We start from the raw sequence: 19,848 nt of genomic DNA, 5'->3' as shown, positions 1-19,848 counted from the left end.
TAAGTTTCACATTGTAATTGTATTTCAACTTCTGCTAGAATCAATATAATCTACAAGTGTCATGAGCAGGAAACCACCTATGGGAAATAGATACTAATATTTTGATCCTGTTCCAGAAATTAATGGTCAGATATACGTTCTAAAACAAAAAGACAAGGATTTATTTTTTCATATTTTTTCCTTCATTTCTGTATTAACCCCTTTCTGACGTGGTACGTAATAATACGTCCCTGTGCCCTGGGCCTTATGGACCAGGTACGTATTATTACGTCTCGGTGATCGCACCCGCACAGAGGTCTGATTCTGACAGCTGACACCCAGGACGCAGTGCCAGGAGCGGTGCCCGCACCGCTTCCGGCACTGTAACCCCCTAAATGCTGCGATTGCAACATTTAGCGAGTGAGCAGAGGGACAGAAGCCCCTCTGATCCTGCATCGGAGACCCCGCGACGTCATCGCGGGGTCCCGATCATTGCCATGGTGACCCGATGTTATCATGACGACATCTGGGTCACCAGGCACCAGCAAGTTAGTTTGATCATGCACAGTGCATGATCAAACTAACTTGTGTCTGCAGCACTGACAGTTATGAGGTAAAGCAGTGATCCTTCATATCATCATACCGCCGAACAAAAAGTGGAATAAAACACGATCAAAAAGACGAATGTAAATAAAAATGGTACCACTGAAAACTACATCTTGTTCGCAAAAAACAGAGCTGTATGGCGACTTATCAGCCGAAAAAATTCGGGGCTCACTTGCTGGAGCGGGTCATTCTCCCTGGCTCCTCTGCGTGAGCAGTCTGGTGGATTACAGCGGGGAACATCTTCGGACAGATGAGTATAAGGATTTTTTTATTTTATTCTTATTTTTACACAAGGACACAGTGGGAGCAGAATACTACTCTCATCATTGTCTCTTGCTCGCGCTGATCGCAGCGCAAGCAGGTGACAATGATGAGGGCAGCGTTCAGCACCCAGCGCTTGGGAAAGCGCTAACTGTACATTGATTCCCATGCGCCAGTACGTGTCACACTGATGACACACGGATATCTTCAGTGTGGGACGTTTTGTGGCCATGTCAACGTATTTTGCCCATGGACACATGGTCTGTGGAAACACACTGACATGCATGTATGTGTGTCTCTGGTACTTATGGAAACTGTCACCACATGTACCGGACACTGACTTGTGAAAGAGGCCTTACTCTGTTGCCTCATTATAGTGAATGGACCCCTCGGGGGTTCGTAGGAGCTGTGTATATGGAGTCTGCAAACTATTCTAGGAAAATCTGTGCTCCAGGAGGCAGATACCGCTCTGTCCATCCCGAGTTTCACCGTGTGGCTAATCAGTACTATATAGCCACATATGGGGTGTTTCTACATTCAGCAAAAATTTGTTACAAATTTTGGTGCCATTTTAACCCATTTCCCAGTGTGAAATTGTAAAATCTGGGGCTAAAATAAAACTTTGATGGTAAAAATGTAATTATTCTTTCGTCACCGCCCAATGGTGTAAAATTCTGTAAGGCACATGTGGTGTCAACATGCTCAGTGCACCCTTAGATGAATTCATTGAGAGGTGTAGTTTGTAAAATGCCGTCTCTTATGAGGGGTTTTGCTGTTCTAGCACCTTAGGGGCTCTGCCAATGTGACATGGCAACATCAAACCAGCCCTTCTGAGCATTGCACTGTGCCTCAAAAGTAGTTTTCAACCACTTATGGGGTATCTGCGTGCTCAGGAGAAATTGCACAACAAATTTTGGGGGTCCAATTTCTCCTGTTACCCTTGTGAAAATAAAAAAATTGGGGCTGAAAGATCATTTTTGTGGAAAAAAAGTGATTTTTTTAATTTCACGGCTCTACGTTATAAACTTTTGTGAAACACTTGGGGGTTCAAAGTGCTCACCACACATCTAAATAAGTTCCCTGAGGGGTCTAGTTTCCAAAATGGTGTCACTTGTGGGGGGTTTCCACTGTTTAGGCACATCAGGGGCTCTCCAAACGCGACATGGCATCCGCTAATTATTAAAGCAAATTTTCCATTCAAATGGCGCTCCTTCCCTTCCAAACCCTGCAATGTGCCCAAACAGTGGTTTTCCCCCACATATGGGGTATCGGCGTGCTCAGGAGAAATTGTAACACACATTTTGGGGGCCTTTTTTTCCTGTTAACCTTGTGACAATAAAAAAAAAATTGGGTCTAAAGTAAAATTTTTGTGAAAAAAAGTTAAATTTTCATTGTTTTCTTCTACATTCCAAAAAGTTCTGTGAAGCACTTCTTGAATGTGGTTTTGAGCACCTTAAGGGGGTACAGTTTTTAGAATGGTGTCACTTTTGGGTATTTTCTGTCATAAAGACCCCTCAAAGTCACTTCAAATGTGATGTGGTCCCTAAAAAAATGGTTTTGTAAATTTTGTTGGAAAAATTAGATATCGCTGGTCAACTTTTAACCCTTATAACTTCCTAATAAAAATTTTGGTTCCAAAATTGTGCTGATGTAAAGTAGACACGTGGGAAATGTTATTTAACTATTTTGTTTGACATATCTCTCTGATTTAAGGGCATAAAAATTCAAAGTTTGAAAATTGCCAAATTTCTGATTTTTTTCACAAATAAATGCAAGTCATATCAAATAAATTTTACCACTATCATGAAGTACAATATGTCACGAAAAAAAAAGTCTCAGAATCCGTGGGATCCATTGAAGTGTTCCAGAGTTATTACCTCATAAAGTGACTAGTCTGAATTGTAAAAATTGGCCTGGTCATTAACGTGCAAACCGCCTTCGGGGGTTAAAGGTAGTAATGTTAAATAGTCTGATACAATGGTTGTGGTATAAGGCACTGTATTGCTGTATTTCACACTGTATGGCTATTGTTGGCACTGTTTTACTCAAGTGGACAAACAATGACACTAGTCGGATACTCTCCAGGATATGGATGCTCAGTATATCACGATAATGTAAAACAATGTTTGTTAATACACAGTTTATTGTTATGCTCTAAATATTGATTTACGGTGGAAGGAATCAGGACATTACTAAGGAATGGCACATTGCTGACCTTTACTGTTTAGGAAACATCCATTTGTTTATTTGTGTCTTGTGTGTCCAGTTTAAGCTCGCAACCTGCCATAGTTGTTGGCCCAACAAGCCCGTAGAACAAAAGGGTCGGGTGTCTGAATATGAAATGATGGTAGACCGATCCTGCCGATATATAAGTGGATCGACTGACATTAAACTAATGTGTATTGGGGGCCTTAACAAGCATAACAGCACAGCAGCGGTTTTAAAACTCACATACTATGTATTTATGTATTAGAACCATTTTATTTCTGATGCTGTTGTTCCTTTTTTGAGTTATTGTCTCTTTATTCTAGGCAGATGGGAACAGATTCTCCATCGGATCAAGAAGACGTGATTGTAGTGCTCAGTAACTTCAACAGCAAGATTATTAAAGTTCACGTAAGTAGGCAACATCTACTTTAAGCCTGTCTATATATTATGCTACTTACATCTGTATCCATTCTATTGAAATGCATAAGGATGTGAAGACAGGGAACATAGACAAGCAAACTTTATCTTTATCTTTATGCATATAGTGTTTCTTGAAATCTAAGTTGTAGGTTCTCATTTATCAAAGATCTCTAAGAGCAAAACTGTTCTTGCTGCACATTGCAAACAATCAGGTTAGCATTTGCTAAAATACTTTTGCAAAAATGATAGCTGAACTGTTGTGATGTGAAAACCAGTTTTTAGATTGTTTGACAAGTGAGACCCACAGAATTTTAAAAGCTATGGACACCCCTATCATCAAAACGATATATTCGTGATTAACTTTAGTTGAAAAAAAAAATTTCAGGTTGCAACTTTATTTCCTTTATTCATAGCTGATCCCATGATATTCAGTTCTCAACCTCATTTTAGTTTTAGAATTTTTATGTGGACATGTTCAGACAAGTAGTAATAGATGCTGGGTATGAGTTCTTTGCATTCATGATTTCGGCTTCTGCAGATCATGTACTTTAATCCACTACCCTGATACAGTGATGCTGTGGAATATGAGATTGACTTGCATGTGCTTTCTTCCCTCTCTACAATGCAGTACAGCCTGTGCAATCTGTTCCACGAAGACTTGGATGCTTTCTCCCTTTTCTGCACTCTAATTTGCATGAGCAAATTTTCTTCTTGTTTCTCTAATTTTGGAAGAATGAATGCAGAGGGGTGGGGGAGTATAGAGAGGAGGAGTGTGCTGTCCATGAGGAGTGTGCTGTCAGGTATATGTCCAAAACAGCAGTACAGCTAACTTTGATAACTGATCGCAAGTCACAACAACAAAATTATAGGTCAGTAATTAAAGGGTATCTGGTAGCAGGTTTTTGTTATGTCTAGTAGTGTTCAAAATAATAGTAGTCCAATATGACTAACCAGATAAATCACTGTTTTTGGTATAAATTATATTACCACATGTCAAGCAATTTACCAGTTGGTGCAGTAGATTGTAAGAAAACCAACAGACTCAGCATTCATGATCTGCATGTTTTTGAGTCTGGGTATTTGAATAATTAATTGAAGGGGGTGTGTTCAAAATAATACCAGTGTGGAGTTCAATTAGTGAGGTCAATCATTCTGTGAAGAAACCGGTGTGAATCAGGTGGCCTTTATTTAAGGGTGAAGCTAGCACATGTTGTACATGCATTTCTCCTTGAAAGCCTGAGAAATATGGTTCGTTCGAGACATTGTTCAGAAGAACAGCGTACTTTGATTAAAAAGTTGATTGGAGAGGGTAAAACTTATAAAGAATTGCAGACAATGATAGGCTGTTCAGCTAAAATGATCTCCAATGCTTTAAAATGGAAAGCAAAACCAGAGAAACGTGGAAGAAAATGGAAGACTGCCATTCGAATGGATCGAAGAATAACCATAATGGCAAAGGCTTAGCCAATGATCAGCTCCAGGATGATCAAAGACAGTCTCAAGTTACCTGTGAGTACTGTGACAGTTAGAAGACACCTGTGTGAAGCTAATCTCTTAGCAAGAAGTCCCCATAAAGTCCCACTGTTAAAAAAAAGAAATGTACTGAAATGGATACAATTTGCCAAAGAACACATCAACTGGCCTAAAGAGAAATGGAGAAACATTTTGTGGACTGATGAAAGTAAAATTGTACTTTTTGGGTCCAAGGGCCCAAGACAGTTCGTCAGACGACTCCAAAACTCTGCATTCAAGCCACAGTACATTCTGAAGACAGTGAAAAATGGTGGTGCAAGCATCATGATATGTTCATATTTCTCTTACTATTGTGCTGAACCTATTTACCGCATACCAGGGATCATGGACCAGTTTGCATATATTAAAATACTTGAAGAGGTCATGTTGCCTTACGCTGAAGAGGATATGGCTTTGAAATGGGTGTTTCAATAAGGCAACGACACTAAACACACCAGTAAACAAGCAAAATCTTGGTTCCAGTCCAAAAAAATTGAGGTAATGGAGTGGCCAGCCCAATCCCTGGACTTTGATCCAATAGAACACTTGTGGGGTGACATCAAAAATGCCGTTTCTGAGGCAAAGCCAACAAATGGCAAAAAAATTGTGACATGTAGTCAAAGCATCCTGGGCTGGAATAACAATTGACAGGTGCCAGAAGTTGGTTGATTCTATGCAACATAGATGTGAAGCAGTTCTTAAAAAAAAATGGGAATAAAGGGAACACTTAAACAACAGAATATAACTCCAAGTAAATCAAACTTCTGTGAAATCAAACTGTCCACTTAGGAAGCAACACTGATTGACAATCACTTTCACATGCTGTTGTGCAAATGGAATAGACAATAGATGGAAATTATTGGCAATTATCAAGACACCCTCAATAAAGGAGTGGTTCTGCAGGTGGGGACCACAGACCTCATCTCAGTACCAATGCTTTCTGGCTGATGTTTTGGTCACTTTTGAATGTTGGTTGTGCTATCACACTCGTGGTAGCATGAGACGGACTCTACAACCCACAGAAGTTGCTCAGGTAGTGCAGCTCATCCTGGATGGCACATCAATGCGAGCTGTGACAAGTAGGTTTTCTGTGTCTGTCAGCGTAGTGTCCAGAGGCTGGAGGCGCTACCAGGAGACAGGTCAGTACACCAGGAGACGTGGAGGGGGCCGTAGAAGGGCAACAACCCAGCAGCAGGACCGCTACCTCCACCTTTGTGCAAGGAGGAAGAGAAGGAGCACTGCCAGAGCCCTGCAAAATGACCTCCAGCAGGCCACAAATGTGCATGTGTCTGCACAAACTGTTAGAAACCGACTCCATGAGAGTGGTATGAGGGCCCGACGTCCACAGATGGCGGTTGTTCTCACTGCCCAACACCGTGCAGGACGGTTGGCATTTGCCACAGAACACCAGGATTGGCAAAGTCGCCATTGGCGCCTTGTGCTCTTCACAGATGAAAGCAGGTTCACACTGAGCACATGTGACAGACGTGACAGAGTCTGGAGATGCCATGGAGTGCGATCTGCTGCCTGCAACATCCTTCAGCATGACCAGTTTGGCAGTGGGTCAGTAATGGTGTGGGGTGGCACTTCTTTGGAGGGCCGCACCTCTTTGGAGGGCCGCACGGCTTTCCATGTGCTCGCCAGAGGTACCTTGACTGCCATTAGGTACCGAGATGAGATCCTCAGACCCCTTGTGAGACCATATGCTGGTGCGGTTGGCCCTGGGTTCCTCCTAATGCAGGACAATGCCAGACCTCATGTGGCTGGAGTGTGTCAGCAGTTCCTGCAAGATGAAGGCATTAAAGCTATGGACTGGCCTGCCCGTTCCCCAGACCTGAATCCGATTGAGCACATCTGGGACATCATGTCTCGCTCCATCCACCAACGTCACGTTGCACCACAGACTGTCCAGGAGTTGGCGGATGCTTTAGTCCAGGTCTGGGAGGAGATCCCACAGGAGACCATCCGCAACCTCATCAGGAGCATGCCCAGGCGTTGTAGGGAGGTCATACAGGCACGTGGAGGCCACACACAATACGGAGCCTCATTTTGACTTGTTTTAAGGACATTACATCAAAGTTGAATCAGCCTATAGTGTGTTTTTCCACTTTAATTTTGGGGGTGACTCCAAATCCAGGCCTCCATTGGTTAATAAATTTGATTTCCATTGATGATTTTTGTGTGATTTTGTTGTCAGCACATTCAACTTTGTACAGAACAAAGTATTCAATGAGAATATTTCATTCATTCAGATCTAGGATGTGTTATTTGAGTGTTCCCTTTATTTTTTTGAGCAGTGTACATTTCTCCATGTTTTGAATTAGAAAACATTCTGCAATTTTCCCAATGCATGGAAATAAAAACAAGTATAAAGATTTTGTGCTTAACTCATGTTTTTGAACACACAGATATTATTTTGAACACTACTGTAGTACGACAGCAGCTTGATGTAGGGGCAGAGATTCCAACCATATATCACATAGCTAGTAGTGTTGAGCGATACCTTCCGATATCGGGAAATATCGGATCGGACTGGATCGGACCGATACCCAAAAAATATCGGATATCGCCGATTCCGATACCGGAAACCAATGCAAGTCAATGGGACACAAATATCGGAATGAAAGTAAACCCTTTCTTTCCTTGTAGGTTAATTCTACATGAAGTAAAACAACTAAGAATAATGTAGAATGTATTACATGAAAAGCCGACAATTCAGCAGCGGCATACACAGGTACCTGACAATTTAGAACAGAAAGAATAAAGCATCACACATAGATTAGATAGATAGAAACATGTCAGTCACATATATAAGAAGTACAGTGACAGTGTTGCTTACTGTACTTGTCATTTAGTGTTAAAGTATTTATTAAAAAAAATAATAGTGTTTTTATGCACCATCTCTTTAAAAAAGCCGGCCGGCAATTCAGCATCGATACCCGACAATTTATAACAGAAAGAATAGAGCATCACACATAGATTAGATACATAGAAACATGTCAGTCACATATATAAGAAGTACAGTGATAGTGTTGGTTACTGTACTTGTCATTTAGTGTTAAAATAAAGGATTTATAAAAAAAAAAATTGGCGTGGGGTTCCCCGTAATTTTAGTCTCTAGCGGAGGTTAAGCAGACGGCTGGGGCAGGTGTTTGAAGCCTGGGAAGGGGGTAATACCCACGGAGCTTCCCAGGCTACTAATATCAGCCCCCAGCTGAATACCTAGCCTTTACTAGCTATTAAAATGGGGGACCCCAAAAAAAATGACGTGGGGTCCACCTTATTTTAATAGCTAGCAAAGGCTAGGCAGACAGCTGGGGGCTGATATTAATAGCCCAGGAAGGGTGCCATGAATATTGGCCCCCTCCCAGGCTACAAACACCAGCCGTCAGCCGCCCCAGAAATGGCACATCCATAGGATGCGCCAATTCTGGCACTTGGCCTCTCTCTTCCCACTGCCCTGTAGCCGTGGCATTGGGGTAATAGGGCTGGGGTTGATGTCGGCTTATAATACCAGCTGACATCAAGCCCAGGTTAGTAATGGAGAGGCGTCTATATGTCACCCCCATTACTAACCCCATAGTCAAAGTTAAAAAAAAAAACACAAACACCCAGAATAAAGTCCTTTAATTGAAATAAACACACAATTCTTTAATGTTCTAAATTAAACCATACTTACCATCACGCCCATTCCAGCTGAAGCCAATGTCTTCTGCAATAAAAGTAAAATAATAAAGCAACATCATCCTTACCTTTCCATGGTTCCCACGATAGCTTCAGCTCTGCTACATTCACATGACAGGCTGGATCGCAGCCGAAAGCTGCCATCCAGCTTGCCATGCCGCAGACACTGAGAAGCGCAGGCATGCTTACGCTCTGCAGTGTCTGGCTGTGACGGCATCCAGATGAGCCGAGGTTATGTCCAATGAACTCGGCTCACCTCATGCACTTCACTGACAGCGTGGGAAAATTCTCCTGCGCTCAGCTCTTGAGCAGGAGAATTCTCCCACGCTGGGATGGCATTGAGATGGCAACTGAGCGCTGCCATCCAGCATGCCATTCTTCATAGACACTGCAGAGCGCAGGCATGCTTGCGCTCTGCAGTGTCTCTGAAGGTTGACAAGCTGGATGGCAGCGCTCAGCTGTGATCCAGCCTGTCATCTCAATGCCATCCCAGCGTGGGAGAATTCTCCTGCTCAAGCGCTGAGCGCAGGAGAATTCTCCCACGCTGTCAGTGACGTGCATGAGGTGAGCTGAGTTCATTGGACATGAGCTCACCTCATGCACGTCACTGACGGCGTGGAAAAATTCTCCTGCGCTCAGCGCTTCAGCAGGAGATTTCTCTCACGCTCACTGCAAGCGCAGGAAAATTTTCCCACGCTGTCAGTGACGTGCATGAGGTGAACCGAGTTCATTGGACATGACCTCGGCTCATCTTTATGCCGTCACAGCCAGACACTGAGGAGCGCAAGCATGCCTGCGCTTCTCAGTGTCTGCGGCATGGCAAGTTGGATGGCAGCTTTCGGCTGCGATCGAGCCTGTCATGTGAATGTAGCAGAGCTGAATATTCATGGCACCCTTCCTGGGCTATTAATATCAGCCCCCAGCTGTCTGCCTAGCCTTTGCTAGCTACTAAAATAGGGGAGACCCCACGTAATTTTTTTGGGGGTCCCCCATTTTAATAGCTAGTAAAGGCTAGGTATTCAGCTGGGGGCTGATATTAGTAGCCTGGGAAGCTCTGTGGATATTACCCCCTTCCAGGCTTCAAACATCTGCCCCAGCCGTCTGCTTAACCTCCGCTAGAGGCTAAAATTACGGGGAACCCCACGCCAATTTTTTTTTTTTATAAATCCTTTATTTTAACACTAAATGACAAGTACAGTAACCAACACTATCACTGTACTTCTTATATATGTGACTGACATGCTTCTATCTATCTAATCTATGTGTGATGCTCTATTCTTTCTATCCTAAATTGTCGGGTACCGATGCTGAATTGCCGGCCGGCTTTTTTAAAGAGTTTGTTCATGAAAACACTATTATTTTTTTAATAAATCCTTTAACACTAAATGACAAGTACAGTAAGCAACACTGTCACTGTACTTCTTATATATGTGACTGACCTGTTTCTATCTATCTAATCTATGTGTGATGCTCTATTCTTTCTGTTCTAAATTGTCGGGTACCAGTGTATGCCTCTGCTGAATTGCCGGCCGGCTTTTTTAAAGAGACTGTGAATGAAAACACTATTATTTTTTTTAATAAATCCTTTAACACTAAATGACAAGTACAGTAAGCTGAGTGCTGCCATCCAGCTTGCCATCCTTCAGAGACACTGCAGAGTGCAGGCATTATGGGAACTTCCGATTCCGGTATTCGATATTCTAAAAGTATCGGAACTCAGTATCGGAACTCCTATACCATGAATATCGGTCGATACCCGATATTTCAGTTTCGGAATGCTCAACACTAGTAGTTAGTTAACTGGGTGCTGCAGTTTTGAAAGAACCAAAATTTTCTCTGCTGCTGGTGTAGCAGAGCTTGGACTGTTGAGCCCTGTATAACCCTGCCCACACCATTGATTGGAAGCTTTATGTGTACACTGTATATTGACAAAAAACTGCTAATCAGTTGTGGGGCCATGGTTGGATGAGGTCAGCTTATCTGTTGTAGTAATTTCCTACTGCTAAAACACTATTGATTCAAAAACACAGCCCAGTAAGTGACACATCACTGCCCCTACATCATGCTTCTCTCATACTGCATAGAAAAAATGTGATGGCAGATTCCCTTTAATGAAGGCGATCTATAAAAAAAAAAAATTGTTTCTTAACTTTGAATTTCAGAAAGCACATATACAGGTTGGGCCATTTATATGGAAACACCTAAATTAAATGGGAATGGTTGGTGATATCAACTTCTTGTTTGTGGCACATTAGTATATGGGAGGGGGAAAACTTTTCCAGATGGGTGGAGACCATGGCGGCCATTTTGAAGTCGGCCATTTTGGATCCAACTTTATTTTTTTCAATGGGAAGAGGGTCATGTGACACATCAGACTTATTGAGAATTTCATAAGAAAAACAATGGAGTGCTTACTTTTAATGTAACTTTATTCTTTTATTATTTTTTTACAAGTTTATGACCACTTATAAAATGTGTTCAAAGTGCTGACCCTTGTGTTGGATTGTTAATGCAACCCTCTTCTCCCACTCTTGACACACTGATAGCAACACCACAGAAGAAATGCTAGCACAGTCTTCCAGTATCCGTTGTTTCAGATGCTGCACATCTCGTATATTGATGGTATGGTGTGGTATATGGGGTACAAAGATAGTGGGGCCATTCTTCATCAATGGAAACCTCAATGCCACTGGATATCTGAACTTGCTACATGATGATGTGTTGCCCTCTTTATGCACTGAAGATGACATGTTCCCTGAGTTTTTCCAACAAGATGGTGAACCACCACATTATGGGTGTCATGTCTGAGCATTCCTACATGAATAGTTTCCTGGAAAGTGGATTGGTCGTTCTGGGCCAGTTGAATGGCCACCAAGGTCTCCCAATCTGACCCCTTAGACTTTTATCTTTGGGGTCATCTGAAGGCAATTGTCTATGCTGTGAAAATATGAGATGTGCAGCATCTGAAACAATGGATACTGGAAGCCTGTGCTAGCATTTCTTCTGCTGTGTTGCTATCAGTGTGTCAAGAGTGGGAGAAGAGGGTTGCATTGACAATCGAACACAATGGGCAGCACTTTGAACACATTTTATAAGTGGTCATAAACTTGTAAAAAACTCATGAAAGAATAAAGTTACGTTAAAACCAAGCACACCATTGTTTTTCTTATGAAATTCTCAATAAGTTTGATGTGTCACATGACCCTCTTCCCATTGAAAAAAATAAAGTTGGATCCAAAATGGCCGAATTCAAAATGGCTGCCATGGTCACCACCCATCTGGAAAAGTTTTCCCCCTCCCATATACTAATGTGCCACAAACAGGAAGTTGATATCACCAACCATTCCCATTTAATTTAGGTGTATCCATATAAATGGCCCAACCTCTACATTAAAGGGGTTGTCTGGTCAAAAGTGATAAGTCTGCAGCCACTCTGTTTGACTGCAGACTTATGAAGCCCCCCAGCGCAGGCACTGTGCGCTGCGGGGATTCGCCGGTATGAGACCCGGAAACGGAGGATATGTATGTGTTATACATACCCCGGCCATTGGGTGTGGCCTCGTTCTCCATAAACTTGTATTGAGCGAGGCCGCGCCTTCTAGTCGGACGCACTCACTGGCCGTCAGCGTCACTAGACAGGGCATGGCCTCGCTCCGTACAAGTGAATGGAGAGCGGCGTCGCTGAATGGTCGGGGGTATGTATAACGTATACATAGCCTCTGGTCCCGGTCTCATACCGGCGAATCCCTGCAGTGCACAGTGTCTGCGCTGGGGGATTTATAAGTCTGCAGTCACACAGAGTGACTGCAGACTTATCACTTTTGACCAGACAGCCCCTTTAAAAAAAATTCTGTGCAAAGGTGATTAGAACCCTAAAAAGGGAGTCTACTTCAAATTTAGCATAAGAGGGAACTTGTATGGTGGTACACCACTATAAAGGCGCACAGCTGTTTGGCTATTTGCGTAATTCAGGTGCTTGTTCACATGGGATTAGTGCAGCAATTTTTATACACTGTGTTCCAAATTATTATGCAAATATTTTCTCACATTTTCCCAAATTACCTATATGAATTGCAGTCATTGTAATTTTCCAGTCAAATAACTATTCGAGTACAATTGGAAGGTTTTTGTACAAACTGCCTATGATAACAGTATTTTTTTAAAAAAATAAAAAACTCAAACTGCACTCAAAATGCATGTTCCAAATTATTATGCACAGCAGAGTTTTCAACCTTTTCATTTTAATAAAGAACAAAAAAATGGTCATTTTGAAATTATAAGCATTAGCAGGTTATTACAAACTGAAATCAAACAGTTTTCAACTCAAAACTTTATTCTAGGTGATGTTACATTTGCACATAGGACCCCTTGTTCGAATGGAGCTTCTGAACTCTCTCGTCCATTGAATTTGTCAGGTTTTGGATGGTTTCTGCTTTAATTGTTTTGCATGAGGACAGAATACCCTCCCAGAGCTGTTGCTTAGATGTGAACTGCCTCTCGCCATCATAGACACTCCTTTTGATGATGCTCCAGAGGTTCTCAATGGGGTTGAGGTCAGGGGATCATGGGTGCCACACCATAAGTTTGTCCCCTTTTATGCCCATAGCAGCCAGAGATGCAGATGTGTTATGTGCAGCATGAGATGGGGCATTATCATGCATGAAATGATCTCGATGGTCCGGATGGATGGAGTGGAGGATGGCTGGTTGATGGAAACCCCATGCAAACACGGCTACGGCGCTAACAAGGAGGAGGTGGAGTAATGTTTTGGGCTGAAATCATGGGGAGAGAGATTGTCGGCCCTTTTAGGATCCCTGAAGGGGTAAAGATGAACTCCATAATGTATGTTGAGTTTCTCAAACAGCACTTCCTTCCATGGTTCAAGAAGAAGAACTGTGCATTCCGCAGCAAGATCATTTTCATGCATGATAATGCCCCGTCTCATGCTGCACATAACACATCTGCATCTCTGGCTGCTATGGGCATAAAATGGGACAAACTTATGGTGTGGCACCCATGCTCTCCTGACCTCAACCCCATTGAGAACCTCTGGAGCATCATCAAAAGGAGTGTCTATGATGGCGGGAGGCAGTTCACATCTAAGCAACAGCTCTGGGAGGGTATTCTGTCCTCATGCAAAACAATTAAAGCAGAAACCATCCAAAACCTGACAAATTCAATGGACGAGAGAGTTCAGAAGCTCCTTTCGAACAAGCGGTCCTATGTGCAAATGTAACATCACCTAGAATAAAGTTTTGAGTTGAAAACTGTTTGATTTCAGTTTGTAATAACCTGCTAATGCTTATAATTTCAAAAATGACCATTTTTTTGTTCTTTATTAAAATGAAAAGGTTGAAAACTCTGCTGTGCATAATAATTTGAAACATGCATTTTGAGTGCAGTTTGAGTTTTTTATTTTTTAAAAAATATACTGTTATCATAGGCAGTTTGTACAAAAACCTTTCAATTGTACTCTAATAGTTATTTGACTGGAAAATTACAATGACTGCAATTCATATAGGTAATTTGGGAAAATCTGAGAAAATATTGTTTGCATAATAATTTGGAACACCGTGTAATGCACTGTGGCGTAGACAGAACATGTGTGGCATCTGCTTTATCGGTAACTGTAATTTGTCTAATGCTTAGTGAAGGTACAGATGAGATGATGAATGACACAGGGATTTTTTTCCTTGGTCGTCTGTGAATCCCGTTGTCATGTACTTCCTCTTCTTTATCTGCACAAGCTATAACTCATCTTATCAGTTGCACAGAGTGTTTCTTTAAAGGAATTCTGAAAGTTGGATCAACCCTCCTAAGCCGTCCATATGGGCTGTAGGGATTTGTACTTACTGAGCCGTGTTGGAGGTAAGCACAGGTTCGCACAGTGATGCAGTCCACGGGTTCAAACAAACTGGTGGTTTATTTAGTGTCCATACACCAATGAGGAAACAAAAGTAACAGCCTTTTCCTGGCACTAAAAGGAATAACAGAACAAAGCTCAAAATAACAAGTCCATGCAGCACGGCCTCAGCCGTTTAAACAAAGTGCCTTCCTCTGCCTCCTGCATCGTCTAAGGAGCACATGCAAGGTCTGCTCACCTTGCCCAACACACACACACAGACTGAGACAGGCGCAGCTGTCTTAAATCAGCCTTCCAAGACCTGGACTGGAGGTAAGTGAGCAGCTGTTCCCCCCCCCAGCTCTTTCAGCTGCTCGTAAAAACCGGCCCTGTAATCCTGGCCCATTAAATTACTCTCAGCACTATGTGTGCTGGAGCCTGCTTCTCCGGGTCCTACATCACCGAAGCTTGGCACTTCAGGGACACATACCTACCGTCCACGACCTGTCCGGCTGCCACCTTACAAGGCATGTAGGTCATAGCAAGCGGAATATAGTGATACTTTGATATCCGCAATCTGATTTCTTATTCTAGACTCGCAGAGGTGCCAAACTTCAAGCCCGCAGAACGAATTCGGCCGCCCGTCTCATCATTCTATATAGCCCGCGAGGTCCGGACACAGAAAGACTGACTCTCCACTTTATCTGTACAAAGAGCTAGTCCAGGCAGTGTGGAGGTGTGCACTGGAGCTCAAAATCCACCCCTGTGCTAACACCATTCACTCTACTAAGTACTGGCTGTGTTCTACTTTGACACAGCCAGCGCTTAGCAGAGCCGACATAAGGAGCAGGTGCCATCTTTGTGAGTGAGTGAGCGAGTGAATGCAGTCAGCCAGCACTTTTGTCTGGTTCCATCTTTGAATCCGAGCAGACGCAGCCTGTACTTAGCATAGGGAGCAGTCAATCTTTAGTCTCTGAGGTCTGGCACAGCTCTCTTATAGCCCTACTACGCATGAACAGCTCTCTTATAGCCCTACTAACCAGGAACAGCTCTCTTAGCCCTACTATCCACGGACAACTCTTTAGCCCTACTATACAGGGACACCTCTCTTTAGCCCTACTATCCAGGCACAGCTCTCTTTAGCCCTACTATCCAGGCACAGCTCTCTTTAACCCTACTATCCAGGGACAGCTCTCTTTAGCCCTACTATCCAGGGACAGCTCTCTTTAGCCCTACTATCCAGGGACAGCTCTCTTTAGCCCTACTATCCAGCGACAGATCTCTTTAGCCCTGCTATCCAGGGACAGCTCTCTTTAGCCCTGCTATCCAGGGACAGCTCTCTTTAGCCCTGCTATCCAGGGGCAGATCTCTTTAGCCCTACTATCCAGGGACAGCTCTCTTTAGCCCTACTATCCAGTGACAGCTCTCTTTAGCCCTACTAACCAGGGACAGCTCTCTTTAGCCCTACTAACCAGGGACAGCTCTCTTTAGCCCTACTATCCAGGGACAGCTCTCTTTAACCCTACTATCCAGGGACAGCTCTCTTTAACCCTACTATCCAGGGACAGCTCTCTTTAACCCTACTATCCAGGGACAGCTCTCTTAGCCCTACTATCCAGGGACAACACTTTAGCCCTACTATCCAGGGACAGCTCTCTTTAGCCCTACTATCCAGGGACAGCTCTCTTTAGCCCTATTATCCAGGGACAGCTCTCTTTAGCCCTACTATCCAGGGACAGCTCTCTTTAGCCCTACTATCCAGGGACAGATCTCTTTAGCCCTACTATCCAGTGACAGCTCTCTTTAGCCCTACTATCAAGGGACAGATCTCTTTAGCCCTACTATCCAGTGACAGCTCTCTTTAGCCCTACTATCCAGGGACAGCTCTCGTTAGCCCTACTATCCAGGGGAAGATCTCTTTAGCCCTACTAACCAGGGACAGCTCTCTTTATCCCTACTGACCAAAAACACCTCTTACCCCTAATACCCAGGGACAGCTTTCTTATAGCCCATCTAACCAGGGACATCTGTCTTATAGCCCCTGGCTAGTCCGTGCAGTGCAGTCCGTGCTCATACTGTGTTGTATAGACATCTACAAGAGCCCTTAGAATGACAAACTGCCCTTTGAAAGCAACCATAATGCTGATATGGCCCATGGTGAAAATGAGTTTGAAACCTCTGTTCTAGAGAAATCCATGTTTTTCTTATATGTAAATGAGCTGTTAAGAACTTTGGGCCAGACACTGTTCTGCATAAGAATCTGCCTCCAGAGCTTATTTTTAATAAAAGAGGGTGTTACCAGTGTGAGACACAACACTGTACAGTAGAACTGACCTTTGTCGCCTTGTAAACAATTTTGCTGCAGCTCTCACAGCTCTGCTGTATTGCAACACTTGCTGCCTGTGAGATAGAAGCTGAAGCACTGAGAAGAACCTGCAGAGGTGTTTAATGCTGTACTTTGTCAGTTATAATCACACACAGCTCTGCAGTGAGATCAGGAGAGCAGAGAGCAGCAATTGCATATCACACTGGTAATGCCCCTTTCATGTAAGATAAGCTCTGGAGGCAGATTCTCTTGCAGATCTGTATCCGGCCCATAGCCTGGAACAGTTCCTTTATATGCAAGAAAAATGTGGATTTCTCTGGAATAAGACATCGGATTGCAGATGTCTAGGTATCATTTTATTCCGCTTCCTATGACCTACATGCCTACTGTGGGGAAAATAAATATTTGATCTGATTTTGCAAGTTTTCCTACGTACAAAAAATAGAGAGGGTTGTAATTTTTATCGTATGTACACTTCAACTGTGAGAGACAGAATCTAAAAAAAAAATAATCCAGAAAATCATTGTATGATTTTTAAATAATTAAATTGCATTTTAATGCATGAAATAAGTATTTGATCACCTACCAACCAGCAAGAATTTTGACTCTCTCAGACCTGTTAGTTTTTCTTTAAGAAGCCCTCCTACTCTGCACTCATCGCTGTATTAATTGCACCTGTTTCAATTTGTTACCTGTATAAAAGACACCTGTCCACACACTCAATCACACTCCAACCTCTCCACAATGGCCAAGACCATGTCAAAGGACACCAGGGACAAAATTGTAGACTTGCACAAGGCTGGGATGCGCTACAGGACAATAAGCAAGCAGCTTGTTCAGAAGACAACAACTGTTGGCACAATTATTAGAAAATGGAAGAAACACAAGATCACTGTCAATGTTCCTCGGTCTGAGGCTCCATGCAAGATCTTGCCTTATGGGGTAAGGATGATTCTGAGAAAGGTCAGAAAACAGACCAGAACTACACAGAAGGACTTGGTCAATGACCTGAAGAGAGCTGGGACCACAGTCTCAAGCATTACTGTTTGTAACACACTACACCGTCAAGGAATAAAATCCTGCAGGGAACGAAAGATCCCCCTGCTCATGCCATGGAAAGTTTGAAAATGAGCATCTGGATGATCCAGATGAGGTATGAGAGAGGGTCATGTGGTCAGATGAGACCAAAATAGAACTTGGAGGAAGATGAAGGATCACTACAACCCCAAGAACACCATCCCAACGGTGAAGCTTGGTAGGGAACATATCATACTTTGGGGGTGCTTTTCTGCAAAGGGGACAGGACGACTGCACCGTATTGAAGGGAGGACAGATGGGGTCATGTATCGCAAGATTTTGGCCAGTTTGGTCAGTAAGAGCATTGAAGATGGGTTGTGGCTGGGTCTTCCACCATGACATTGACCTGAAACACACAGCCAGGGCAACTAAGGAGTGGCTCCATAAGAAGCATTTCAAGGTCCTGGAGTGGCCTAGCCAGTCTCCAGACCTGAACCCATTAGAAAATCTTTGGAGGGAGCTGAAACTCAATGTTGCCCAGCGACAGCCCATAAACCTGAAAGATCTGGAGAAGATCTGTACGGAGGAGTGGGCCAAAATCCCTGCTGTAGTGTGTGCAAACTTGGTCAAGAATAACAGGATACGTCTGACCTCTGTAATAGCAAATAAAGCAAAATAAAGGTTTCTGTACCAAATATTAAGTTCTGTTTTTCTATTGTATCAAATACTTATTTCATGCAATAAAATGCAATTTAATTATTTAAAAATCATGCAATGTGATTTTCTGGATTTTTTTAGATTCTGTCTTTCACAGTTGAAGTGTACCTATGATAAAAATTACAGACCTCTCCATTCTTTGTAGCTGGGAAAACTTGCAAAATCGTCAGTTTGTCAAATGCTTATTTTCCCCACTGTATATAGATGGCTGAAGAAGGTTGATCATGCTGACAGATTCCTTTTAAGTATTACTAAAAGGGAAAATCTCCTAGAAGACTTTGGGCAAAATTAATTTTTGCATTTGCAGCAATTTTATCTAGTTTTTAGTGGGGTTTTTTGCCCGTTTTCCATTTGCACCTTTGTTCTTTTAAATTTGCTCCTTTTTTATTTATTTTTTTTTACATATGTTGGTTATTTTTTATTTATTTTTTTACAAGTTTGTCATTGGTGGTGGTGTTAGGTTTTCTAGATGTTTTAACTGATTCCTCAATTACAATTTTCGCAATAATTTCCCGCAAACATACTCTGATCCTACCTTGAAGTGATTTTATGTTCCTCAATGTTTTTACGCAAATATTGAGGATAATTAACCTGAAAAGTCAAGTTTTTAGTGCTAAAAAGTCACAAAAAAGTTTAAAGACTTTGACATTTTTTTTTATTTTGCACAAAATTCATGAGCCACATGCGCAATTTTGAAGAGTCTGTTACAATAAAACACCAGCGAATACAATGCAAATGATGAATCCGAACAATTATATTTAATAGGGACAGAGCCGCAATAGTTTAAAAATAGGCCAGCCCAGGACAAAGCAATGGAACATGATAGGACTTATTACTGGTTAAAATTGCTTTAAATTGTAGATAAATCTGCATTTTATCTCCCATCTGCCAGCATCTGCTTTATAAAAAGACACCGAAAAAAAAATGGAAGCAAACTCAACATGTGAAGAGAGACCGGTCTTCACACAATAGTTGAAAGGAATCCAGTTGTCTATGCAGAAAGTCATCTTCAGCTTTCCAGTTTCATTTTTATCCTGCGCAGGCTGATTTACAGCAAGAAGCAACTCCGGAATGCTGTGCAAGTTTGAATGTCATTGAATGACCTTCTAGATACAAAAGAAAAAACAAAACGCAATAAAACAGTCAATCATAGGATTTTTATTTTTTTTTACATTCTGGTAAGGTCATAGGAAATGCCTGTGAGAGCTTAAACATCGCAGTAGTAAAATAGGTTTTAGCAAATTACATTTCCATATGGGAAGCACTGGTTGATGTT

The 19,848-nt window shown here is 42.4% G+C and overlaps 1 protein-coding gene across 1 annotated transcript in view; it reads left to right on the top strand.

Annotated features, from left to right (window-relative positions):
- UGGT2 (UDP-glucose glycoprotein glucosyltransferase 2) overlaps nt 1–19,848 on the top strand; it is a 399,382-nt gene that overhangs the window by 334,921 nt on the left and 44,613 nt on the right. Inside the window, exon 30 of the mRNA XM_073664152.1 lies at nt 3,378–3,462. Coding sequence (XP_073520253.1) covers nt 3,378–3,462 — 85 coding nt within the window. The remainder of the gene's footprint in view (nt 1–3,377; nt 3,463–19,848) is intronic.

The sequence above is a fragment of the Phyllobates terribilis genome, unplaced genomic scaffold, assembly GCF_046119375.1.
Source record: "Phyllobates terribilis strain yellow unplaced genomic scaffold, ASM4611937v1 Scaffold_2__4_contigs__length_985480577, whole genome shotgun sequence".
Lineage (NCBI taxonomy): Eukaryota > Metazoa > Chordata > Amphibia > Anura > Dendrobatidae > Phyllobates > Phyllobates terribilis.
The sequence above is the reverse complement of the archived record's forward strand: the minus strand, read 5'-3'. Positions and strand labels throughout refer to the sequence as shown.